Raw genomic sequence first — 12,852 nt, forward strand, 5'->3', positions numbered from 1 at the left:
ATAACTCCCGCTCTTGTGAACTGCAGCGAACTGCTTGAGCTCACTAGTTCAGAGCACTGGAGCGCGAGCTCCGTGGGATAACCTGAGATGACAACATTCATAAACTAATGTTCTTTATGAGCACTTCGGGCCGTATCATAATGAAAACATCGAAATATAGTTAGCACAAAACATTTATGTATATCTAGCAGTAGTATATGTATATGTCAGTCAGTCAGATAAACCACTTTGTTTGTGATGAGTTTTCTCCTAAAACATGAACATTGGCCAAGGGATCCCAACAACCATCGGATAATGCCTCCAGCTGCTTCTGATCTCCAGAACCAGGATTCTCTCTCCCCAACATATTTTTAATGCCACCAGCCTTGCCATCGTCAAAGCCAGTTTAAAAATACATTTTGACACTTCTCCCCGAACTATACTTCTGTCCTCACCTTCGGTCTCCTGGCCCATCTGTATATGCAAATTAATTAGAGTCTGTTTTTCATCTTAATCTATTAATTAATCTTTGAATAAAGTCAATGTTTATTAATGATTGCTATTCCCTTTACTTGTAGTAGCAGCACACAGGTCATTGACGGTCCTGTGTGCTGTGGCCGGCCCTCGGACCCGTGGGACTGACCTCCTCTGCTCCTCCCCGTGGTCCCCGGAGGCCACGGTCAAGCACTCGTCCATGTGTCCATGGAGCAGCCGCAGCACGTCTCCCCCGATCAGGTAGCCTGCAGCAGGGGGAGCACAGCATCAGGACCAGGACCCCCCGGACCAGGACCAGGACCAGGACCAGGTCCAGGACCAGGACCATCAGGACCATCAGGACCACCAGCACCAGGACCATCAGGACCAGGACCAGGACCACCAGGACCAGGACCACCAGGACCAGGACCAGGACCAGGACCATCAGGACCAGGTCCAGGTCCAGGACCAGGACCAGGACCACCAGGACCAGGACCATAGGGACAGGGAGAGCTACCAGAGAACATCAACGGCCGGCTACCTTGGGCCACCTCACTGCCTGAGCAGATGGGGACCACACTCCAGAGGGTCTGCTGGAAGGCTGCGTCCACGTGGAGGTGTTCATAACCATGGGACAAGTGCTGTGATGGGAGAAAGGGAGAAACACTCAACACATTAGAGATACACACACAAACACACACAGGCGTGTATGTGTATATTGGCATTAAAATAAAGTGGTTAATGATTGTTCTTTCTAGATTGATTCTTGATTGTGTCAATGTTAATAAAAAACAATGCGAATACAAATCACCGGTTTGAAAAAATACTAGTTATTATTATAGATTGTGTCTCATTATCAAACTCTACACAAACCGATGAATAAGCTAAAAGCCTGCCTTCCATCGAGTTGATTGGTTGATATTAATGAGCCCTGCTGAATGTATTGAAGCAAACCTAGATTAAGGTTGAATCAGTGCAGGGTTTAATTTTTGTATTTGGGTTAGTTGCTTCGTATTTAATTATTTTTTAGTTTAGTTTAGTTTTGCTTGGGATGTTGGGCTCAGGAGGAACTGAGCTTGTTCCTCTGGCCAATCCCTAGTCTTTCTGTAAATAAATGTTTCCTTTTTATTACGTTATTCTCTGTGTGGATTATCCTAAAACTAGGATGTAGGACTATACTTTCTAAACAGCAAATCGTTATAATCCAACAAACTCTTTGAAACATATTAATGTACATACCCACATCTTCCAGTCTATTTAACATTAATGCAAAGAAACCGTATATATATTCTTCAGCTTCATATATTTTCAGTACACTTAAATGTCCTTTTCTCAGAAGCATGCCAATATTAGCTTTGGTCATCATACTGTATCACAACAAATAAACATGACCCAACATGAACCAAAAGGTGGTTGGATCCTTCTCACTCGCTCTTTCTCTCTCGCCCACTCTCTCTCGCATAGCGTATAACAGTAATGCACATACCAGGTATCGTTCTGAGGAGACGCTGACTAGGATGAGGTCATCACCAACTCTGACCTTCTCTCCCTCCGACCGCTGTTTGGAGGCTGGGTGGATGGTCCACCAGCAAGCCTCGCCTAGCCACACACACATTTTGCCACACACACATTTGGTCATACACACAAAAAGACATGGAGCACTTGAAGCCCTTTGAATATTATACTTTGTTCTATGGAAACTCGATAACAAACTGCTTGTTATTGTAATTTGTATTTATTGAGTACACTGTCCGATGTTGCACTGGAGAGAGAGAGAGAGACAGACAGACAGACAGACAGACAGACAGACAGACAGACAGACAGACAGACAGACAGACAGACAGACAGACAGACAGACAGACAGACAGACAGACAGACAGACAGACAGACAGACAGACAGACAGAGAGAGAGAGAGAGAGAGAGAGACTATTATATTCTACCTGTAGTGTCTTCTTGCAGTCCCACATCAAAGGCCAGTTTATCTGTTGACGAGCGGGAGGTGGACAGACAGCACAAGTACTGCAGAAAGGAAATGATAGGGCCATGTGTTAGGGTTAGGGCCGTGTTTAAGGGTTAGGGTTAGGATTAGGGTCGTGTGTTAGGGTTGGGTTAGGGTTATGCAAACAACTAATCTTTAAATAATGAAGATATTAGGATCATTATTAGACGAAGGTGAGGATCTATTCAACTCAAAAACATACTTCTGTAGGGTTTTCAGTTAAAGAAGATCACTGTTTATAATTAGTTATGGATAATTGTAAGTTAAATGAGCGTTCATGCATAAAAGATTCATATAAAATGAAAGATCCTTTCGTTAGTATTGGAGTGATAGTATCTTCCACTACTGACCATCCCACTGTAGGAGTGTCGTAAGAGAACAGCATGTCCGTAAAGTAAAGTGCGATGTCCGCTTCCCTGGGCTGTCTGGAAACACAAGAGCAATGCAGAGTAGGGTCGAGAGCAGAACCAGTATGAGGGGAACTCATTTTACCACAGATTTGAAGATCATATTTTGATGGCCTTTGAATGGATTGGGATGCTCAAACACTCCCTGCTCCTCCAGGACCAATTAGACCAATTGAAGTCACTTAGGATAGAAGTCTACTTATTGACCAAATAGAGATAGATAATTGAATGTTTGTAATTTAACACTTCAGTTGAAATATCAGCCACATTACGCCTTTGCAATTAAATATTGTGGTGCACTAATACTCTTTTTTATAATACTAATGCACAAGTATATTTTTTCAAGCTAAAACCTCTCGATTTATATGAAACACAAAAAGCTGTGCTCGAATCAACAAATAAATATGCTGTCAAATTCATATGCTACAACACGTTTGTTGAAATGGTACAATTGTGTAATGCAGTAATCAACACAGAAACCCTTCCAACCAGGTTAAATAGTGTAGTTGGATATTACTTAACTGTTTGCTAGATAAAACAGAGGGAAACTGGAATGATACGTATTAAAATGTACAATTCAGAACTTATCTTACCTTCATCATGAATTTCTTCCAGAGCGCATAAAACAAGAGACAGAATGTTAAAATCCACTATGGAATGGATCATTATCTGTATAAAATCTGTAATGGGTCTAGCACACAAGCATTTTACATTTCCATACATAATAAACTATTAGGTAAGCATATGGATAAGCATGCAGGTATATCAAACGTCAGTTCAGCACTGAAATTGTGGAATTGCAACAATGTGACATACTGTACATCCATGTTTACATTTTGTTCCAACAACACATTTCATTCTACACGTTCATTATAACTACAATGAACTCATTAATTCATATTCACTAAATTTAAATGCAGGGGGTCCTGTCTGGACCCCTGGCAGCTCAATGCACCAGACATCCCAAGCGTTATCAAGCCTTGGACTCCACATTATGGGCGGCGGGCGTAACCATTACTAGGGATGTTTTGCAACCAGAAGCAGAAACAATCCATATTTGGCACATTCAGATTCTAACTGAGCGAAGGAAAATAATATTGGGTTTTATTACGAGAATGAATTAGAACGTTGTCCGGTCTTTCTGCATCCAACCAACGCAAACCACTGAGTCAGGTCACGGTTACCTCTTGGTACGCTCCAGGTTTCCGCTTGGTACGCTCCAAGACCCACACTCAGCCGGGCTGAGCACAAGGTTTGGAGGAGCACATTTACACACAACCTAGCTCTGGAGCTGACACTAACACCTATCAGAGACATGGAGCTTTAGCCATACACAGGGGATCCAGGTTCCTATCACTCCTTTTCTCCCCCAGGGCTTATAGGCTTCCTCTAACATTGGAACGCTCTAACCTCGTTTGTTCAACGACATCCACTCTATCCTAGACTACGTCACTCCCCGCCTCGCCCAGGAGAGTGAACGTGTTGGCCTTAACTATGTGGGAGTTTAACTTCCCCAGTCTACCTCAGCCTAGAACCGCTCATTACTTAAAGAGGAAGGTCTTTGGTGATTCCGTTGGGCCATCTTATCCATCAGGGCTGTCTGTGGGCTGTACTGGGTCGCTGTCCCGCAGCGTCAGTCACAGAGACAACAAATGACTCTCCTATAGTCTATGTTCGATCCCATTTCTCCTATCCAGCAGTCCAGTAGCCCTTGGTCCTTCACATGCAACTAGCAACCCTTTTAACCCTGTCCATTTGAGGCCACTTTCAGAGGAGCCATGCAATTAGGAAGGAACAGACCGATCGCTGCTGAATACCAGAGCAGCAGCCAGACGCTGTACTAGCCCTATCCCTCAGCCGTTCAATAGGAAGATTAAAGCTTTATAGACTCTGACACATTAGAAGCATCTATATATATAGTTTGCACATCTTTGGCACTCAATAACACACGACCACGTTAAATGTTTGCGATTTGACACATGTCGCACTAAGGATACACACACAATGACTGACTTGACCTCAGTTTTTCTTAAAAGATTTATTTTCAGTATTGACCAAAAATTTGGCAAGCTGCTTAAACTTTATAACCTGTACTGATATTTGATATTTTGTTGCAATCAATAGCAAGCCACCCAAATTAACAGCAATTGAGAGTGGGGCTCTGAAATGGCTAAATATCCCTATGCCTCTAAAGGGCTCGAAAGAGCATAAAAAAGTGACCAGCATTGCCTCTGATTGACTTCTGCGTCCTAGTAGGTTGCCAGATTGGCATGCATTACCCTAGGAATTTAGCCTGGGAACCAAACGTATCTGCAAGATCATGATTTATTTGCACTGGTATGTATAATGCACATTTACAAATGAGTCTGCTGACATAGACTCTGACTGAACAAAGATTTGCTTCCAGCCTAATACTTTACCAACCTATTACTTTTTTCAACGAACATCAAGTGGAAGATAAAAATGTTCAGCCCTCTTGTGAGGTCCAATGAATGTTTATTGCTTGCTATAATCTAAGGTGAGTAAAAGGATTATTTGTAAAGGTCTTTGAAATATTACTACTGCAAAACACCATAGATATACATTTAAATCGAATTGAATTACACCTACGTTTTCTCTTGACAAATGTCAGGCCAACTGGTTACACCTGACGACCGAACAGAATGTAATTGTACATTTCATGGGCAACATGTTTCCAGAATCCAGAGGGCCTTGGATTTACCACTTGAATGCCTTTAAGGTCCTTAAGGGTTTATTCCAATGTGAATGTATAGATATATAGCCATGATACATTTTGAGGTTGACCAAAGGTTGTTTTTTAACAGGCAAATGGCTGGCAAGCCTGTAGGCGGAGCAGTCTACCAGTACCTGCCATGTTGTACAAAGGCGTATTATGGGGGGAGAAGGTGTAGTCTCTGATACCACATGCAACACACAGCAAACAGTAGCTACCTACTTTCGCTCGAACCGTAAACAGTAGATACCACTAGCTACTAGCTACCTCCTCTTTTGCTCTCTCACTCGCTCCCTCTCCCAAACTCACAAAGCTTTCAGCTTGCCCTCATATTTACCAGGAGCTAGTACTCGCTGCCCCTCTCTCAAACTCCCAAACCTCCCTTTTCCACTAACATTCCCTATCCCCTAGAACTGTCGCTTCCTGTCTCCCTCTTCCCAGCTTCAGCTCTCCCCTCACCTTCTCACTCCCTCTCACTCACCCTCCTTTCTACTCTGTCCTTGTTTCTAGACTCTCTCTGTCCTATCACCCATCAGCAGGCATGCCCGACCCCTCCGGCGCCTTGGTTGCCTGAGTCAGTATGTGCTGACAGAACAACTCTAGGGGGGTGGAATGAGCGTGGTGCACATCCAAGCACCTCTTGCCTGGCATCTCTTCTCTCCTCTTTTCTGCCTCTCTTTCTGCATCTAAAATTCTGTCTTTCAATCTTAATTCATTCGTCCTCCTCAAATCCTAATAAAACATTTGTTCAATCTTCTGCCCCCTAATTATTCCCCCCAGTTCTCCGCCTGTGAATTTTGTCAACTGCTTAGGAAAAAAGCAAAAAATAGATACTATAGTACACTATTCATTCCCCCAGCCACCTGCTTCACCATCTCGCCTCTAGTCAGCGCTTCATCTTCTTCTCTTAACTTTCTATACACCACTCCCCTCCCAACATCCTGGCCTCTCAACCCTATTCCCTCTCACCTTCTTCAGTCTGTTGCCCCTTGTCTCCTTCCTTTCTTCACCCATCTCCTCAACAAATCTTTGAATACCGGTTGTTTTCCTAAAACCTTTAAAGCGTCCCTCCTCTACCATTAATCTCCAAAACAACGAAGTGTGCAGTCTTTTCCCAGCTCTCTCCATACCTCCTCCAGAACAACTTACTGAACCATCACCAGTCCGGCTTCAAGCCAGGCCACTTAACTGATGGCCCTCCTAGCTGTCATAGATACTTCACACTGCTAGAACGGCCTCCCTCTCCTCTGCTGTCATTCTACTGTCTTTTTCAATAAATATTGACAACTATGTGGGGCCTGCAACAAGGACAGCTAGGAACCTGGTTTTAGAACTGAATGACAAGCCGTCCTTGGCTTCAACATCGCTGCGACCACCTACTCCTACAGATTCATGCTGTACAACATCAGAAGGATACGTCCGTTCCTCAGCCAGAAGGCCACCCAGGTTCTGATCCAGGCTCTTCTCATCTAGCGCCTTGACTACTGAAACTCCCTTCTCTGGCTGGTTTGCCTGCATGAGACTGCATCTCCCCACCTTGCGATGGCTGCCGATGGCTGCTTGAGTAAGAATGCAAACAGCTCCAGCCCATCCTACATCTGGGGAGTGGTCAAACCCTACACCCCAGCTCGTCCTACATCCAGGACGTGGTCAAACCCTACACCCCAGCCTGTCCACCATGCTCCATGGCTGCCAAACAACCTGCTTTTCATTCACTACTGGGCAGTTGCAGTAGCAGTGTCAAGTTGTCCCAGAGCAAAACACCTCACCCTGACTGCTCCTGACGAGCTGGCTGTTGCCCTGCATGGTTGACACAGTGTGTGAATGTGTGTTTGAATGTTGGCAATAATTGTAAAGGGCTTTGAGTGGCCACTGACGTCAGGACAGCTGAATCTTCTCATCTTCCTTAAAGTGTAATTCCGGTGAAGAATTAACCCAGGGTCTTTTTCGGCAACTTCTGTAGTAGCATGACTAGGGCCAATAACATGGAAGTCATTTGGGCTGTTACATTGCTCCCGGCATTCGCGGGCAAGCTTTATACTCGATTATCAATGAAAAAATTGTCTGGAGGGCTTATTTAATGGGTCTTCATGCCGAAAAGGTCCATGGGTTAAATTTTCTCTGGAATTACACTTTAAGGGGAAATATTATTAATAAAATCACACTTGCTGTTTATTTATATCCCTTGTTTCTATATTTTGTTGCACTCGATGTTGAATGCATTTGGACAAAAGCTTCTAATAACTAAATGTTATGTCATGTACCATCTGACTGCCCAATGTGGAAAACCCCACCCAAATGCATTCCCTGTCTGATTGCAAAGGCAGTAATTGTAGTGCTATTGCTCCCCTGGGTCACTCTGCGTGTAACCACAAATCCCGCATGCCTGGAGCCGGTCCGCAGTGTTAGGGAAGCATACGCAGACCAGCACCCGGACCTTGCTGTGGGGCAGAATGATAAAGCTCTGGGTCAGGGGCTAATTCCCTGCTCTTCAACAGAGGCTCACTGAAAAACCACAGCGGAACCACTCTCCCCCAGTCCAACGGAGAGTGGTTCTTTGAAAGGAACCGCCCAGTGCCGTTATATTTATTAATAGAGTCTATTCTAACAGCCTCTCTTGCATTTTCACAATGTCCTGCTACGACCCAAGACACACATCCAAAGCCGAGCAAGACAGCCTGAGGGGGGTTCTCTCCGAACATTGAAGGAGGTCAGATATGGTGCCAACAACAGTAAGTCACCCCCATGTCCATGAGCTCCATCACTGCAACCTCCAATTATCTGGCCCAGCTGAGGACGCTCTAAATCCCGTCTCCAGTGAAGGGAGACGGCAAGTCAATTTTCCATCCCTCCGCCATCCCATAATTCTCAGGCCTCCAAACTTTGGCTGGCCTTATTTAGTGTTTAGTTTAATGTTTAGACTCTAATACACTAACTTGATGTTTAATGACTGAGTTGTTGTGATGGTCTAGGAGGGCTTGAAACGGTGGTATCCTAGGAAAGGTATGAGCTCTGTGTGTCACAACGGGACCTCGCTGCGCTATGTCATGTGATTTAAAAAGCCAAGACCAATTCCGCTTTTCTCCCAAAAAACACTCCGCGCTTCAAGCCCCTCTCTCCTTCTCCCTCACATAAGGTAGGACATGGAGCACATGCTTGGACTACGCTGAACACGGGCAGCATTCAGGCAGCATTCCAACATAGATTCACACAGAGATCCTAACCTGTAGGTAGTCTGTAGGTACTTGACGCACATCACGCTAGACCCTCACCAATTTGCCTACAGGGCTTATAGGGGAGTGGACGATGCAGTTTCACTTCGCACACATTTCATTCTGCAACATCTGAACACTAAGTCCACCTATGCCTGTGTACTGTTCATTGATTTTAGCTCGGCTTTTAATACCATCATTCCTGTCAAACTGTACAACTTTCTCCTGGCCGCAGGAGTTAATGCTCTACTTTGTCAGTGGACCGTAAACTTCCTGTCATGTAGAAAACAGTGTGTTAAAATCCAGAATAATGTGTCATCACCAAGGGTTCTGAACAGTGGCGCCCCACAAGGGTGTGTCTCGTCACCTCTACTATTTTCTCTTTACACTAACAATTGTACATCAAATTCTGCATCTGTCAAAATGCAAAATTTTGTAGATGACACCACTGTCATACGCCTCATATCTGATGGAGAGGAATCTATCTACCGGAGTGAGGTTGAACAGCTGGTGCAGTGGCGTGAAGACAATAACCTTATCCTAAATACAACCACAACCAAAGAACTCATAGTTGACTATAGGAAAAAGGCAGGCCAGCACCTTCCCATCTCCATTAATGGCCAAGTTGTGGATTGGGTCTCCTCCTTCCGTTTCTTAGGCACCACTATCCACCAATCCCTATCATGGGCACCGAACATCAGTCTCATTATTTCCAAAGCCCATCAGAGATTATACTTCCTCCGTCAGCTGAGGAAATTTGGGGTTAGTCAGGCAGGCATGACCCATTTTTATCGTGCAGCCATCGGAAGCGTGCTCACCTTCTCCATCCTGGTCTGGTATGGTAGTGCTACCAGCCAGGACAAACAAACAGCTTGAGAGGGTAGTACGCAGGGCCTCTAAAATCATTGGCTGTAGTCTGCCTACCATAGACTCGCACTATAACACCAGAATTTCCAGGAAAGCTCATCTCTGACCCCTCTCATCCAGCACACCACTCATTCACACTCTGACCATCAGGGAAGAGGTACAGAAGCGTCACAAGTAAAACATCACGCTTTAGGGATACCTATCTACAAGCTATACGCCACTTGAACATGCACTAAGCACTTTACGACTTTATGGTCTACCTTACTTTGCACTTTTTGCACTACTGAACTGTACTTTACTGCTGCAATTCTCTGCAAACCATGCATTGTGTGTTTTTTTTTGTGTGTTAAGTGTTGTACTCTTTGTTATTTATGTGCCTTTTTTTTTTTTTGTCTTGTTATGTTGTCTTGTTATTGTTGCTGTGTGATACATGGGAGCATACCAAAACACATTCCTATCACTTAATTTTCTATATTGTTGAGATGGCTATAATAAACTTGATACTTGATAACCTAACGGCATAACTGTAGTCATTTTCGATGGATTTTGTTTACAAATTGGTGGAAAAAAAAACAAATGTTGTAATGTCAGAACATGTTGTTTGTACTGGCGTACATAGGCAAGTTCAGATCATCATGTCAATGTCCCTCAAAAAGTCTCCAAAAATGGGACAGTCTCTTTTTAAAAGCTGTTTACACTGAAGTTAAACAATTTAAATGTGATAAGACCCATAGGAAGTGTTCATAAGTAGCTGCTGTATGTATGGACATGGAATGATGGCTGTGGAGATGATAGGGGTTAATAACTAGGGCAGCCACAGTGTTTCGTATCAGCTGGCACCTTACAAATCAGATTGATGTCACGGTTAAATGAGTAACGCAAAAAGTGTATTGATATTATTATCAATACAATGTGATTGTATGATATGATAAAAATGGTTATGATTAATGAGAGGTATGTAAGGAAAAAAAGATCAAACCTACCCATTTTTCCACATCTACATGCTGTGTGGAAATGAGAGAAGAAAGAAAAAACAAAGTAAGTGTCCTTTCGTGTTTAACAAAGAAACAGAAACATCATCTATCAGTTAGATAGAGGGAAAACTGTTGGCAGGCAGTGGTCATGAAAAGATGTTATTGTACCAATTTTTTACTTGACCAAAAGGTTGTAGGTTTCCTCCTTGCTCCCTCTCTCCTTACGGCTATTGGCTATTGAGTGTCTTTCAAATTGCTTTGATTGACAGGGAAGATGGAATCCCCTAACCAATCAGAAAAGAAATGCGCTGATTGTGGAGTGGTCTATAATCTAAACTGGTTCATACAGAGGCATGTGCAGTCAACTCCAAACTGATCTTTTCACAGCGCATTTCGTTCACTAGTAGCTGATGGATGGCTGTGCCGTTTGCAAAGTGGGACTTTAAAATGTTGCTGATCTATGTGCCGCCTTTTGCGTACTGCAGCACAATCACAACTGATCAGATTCGGCAGGAGCAAATAGAGGAAGAATGTCCTTTTGTTATCTGATCTGATTCGAATTCACCTGTATTTTGAACAGCCTAAGGCCTTTCCCATATGGATAAATCAATTGCTGCCCAGTCAAGGACAGAAATTCATTGAAAAACGCAAACGTGGATATCTGGATGGTTACAATAGGCTAGGAAAATAGAGGTGACACATTAAATAATGAGAGCTTCGCGCTTCAGAGGGGTCTCAGTGAGACGGTTTGAATTGAAATGTCTGTTAAGACAGCAATCTAGCTGAATCCACAATGCAATGCTTACACTACGCTGACGTGACATTTGGTGTGATTAGGGGAAGGAAGAAGAATTGGAGAATAAAGACGAGCATAATAGTTCTGCGAGGAAAGTGACAAAATAAACATCTAATTATGAATCATAAAAAAGTTATACTGTTTAACAAATATTTAATGTTTCCCACATATCCCACGTGCAATAAATAAAAGGAAATCTTATCGTATCTTAAAATATTTTTAAACTTTAAAAGCAAAATCAAAGAAAGAAAACAAACTCAAAGTAGGCGTTGCCTAAATCTACCATACTGAATTCATCCACAAATGTTCTAGGATTCAGAAAGGAAAATTGAAGAGATATTATAAATTATATATATAATTGATATATTATACATATAATTAACCATATATAAATGATAAATGATTGAAAGATATTCATAAATGATTTAATGTAATCTTAAACAAAATAGAAACAAATTAGACTTGTTGTGAAATTAAACACATGCATTATTAAGACTTAACGATAATTTAGATAGATAATAATTAATCTTAACCCATGTCTGAGTTTGACTTAATAGTCCACAGTGGAACTACCTGATAGAACAGTGAGGCAAAGGATTAACATATTACTGAAAACATTTTATAATGATCTGCTATTGACACTTAAAGCTACATTTACGAAACAATGATCTTATAATCTCTACCTATTTTTTATCTATGTACAACAAAATCAACATACTGCTTTCCGCATTAACAGTAACAGAGCAATAAACACATTTGAATCATCTGTAAAAATGACACAACAACCATGATTTTTAAATAACTTGGACAATATCAATAGAGACATATGTCCAAATGTTACAAAACAAAGTGAAATAAATACAATTTGTCTTAATATAGAGTTGCAAACTGTTGAATGAAAATGAGACCAGATGCAAACATCAGCATAGCTCTGGGTCCTGTTGCAAAGAAGATGGACACTGCACAAAACACAGACTAGCCGTCCAAAGGTAGCAATGAAGTGAGACACTGACTCCAAACAACTGCCACAGTGTGCATGACTTCAGTGTTAAGGAAAGGCGGGTATTACACCAAGGAGCATGTTAGGAACCGTTCGTATACTCTCTATTAGATAGAATCCATCACATTGGACTCGAATGGATAGAAAGCGGATAACAAAGCAGGCGAGATTTCAATAAGACCATGGTCTGCCAGAGCTCAAACCTTCAATAGCCAAACAATTAAGAATGCTTGAAGGAGGATCCCTCTATTTGGGAGAGGTTGAAGGCAAACCCCACAGGATGAATAATCACTCGAAACCCTGTCCCCTGTCACACAGTCCCGTGTGTTACGACTCATGATTACAGGGAACTTCTTATATGATTTGTGTTTCACCGCAGGAACTCCATTTCTGGTCGGCCCATATCAGG

The 12,852-nt window shown here is 42.6% G+C and overlaps 1 protein-coding gene across 4 annotated transcripts in view; it reads right to left on the reverse strand.

Annotated features, from left to right (window-relative positions):
• The window catches only part of ryr2a (ryanodine receptor 2a (cardiac)), a 168,591-nt gene that overhangs the window by 131,986 nt on the left and 23,753 nt on the right, over positions 1–12,852 (reverse strand). For 2 of the 4 annotated variants that reach the window (XM_030340487.1, XM_030340486.1), the window contains exons 4-10: positions 10,657–10,677; positions 3,454–3,468; positions 2,804–2,878; positions 2,395–2,473; positions 1,940–2,052; positions 995–1,094; positions 623–719 (exon numbers count right to left, since the gene is read on the reverse strand). In XM_030340487.1, coding sequence (XP_030196347.1) covers positions 623–719; positions 995–1,094; positions 1,940–2,052; positions 2,395–2,473; positions 2,804–2,878; positions 3,454–3,468; positions 10,657–10,677 — 500 coding nt within the window. The remainder of the gene's footprint in view (positions 1–622; positions 720–994; positions 1,095–1,939; positions 2,053–2,394; positions 2,474–2,803; positions 2,879–3,453; positions 3,469–10,656; positions 10,678–12,852) is intronic. The other 2 variants (XM_030340489.1, XM_030340488.1) reach the window with 1 other exon arrangement.

The sequence above is a fragment of the Gadus morhua genome, chromosome 18 (assembly GCF_902167405.1).
Source record: "Gadus morhua chromosome 18, gadMor3.0, whole genome shotgun sequence".
Taxonomy (NCBI): Eukaryota; Metazoa; Chordata; class Actinopteri; order Gadiformes; family Gadidae; genus Gadus; species Gadus morhua.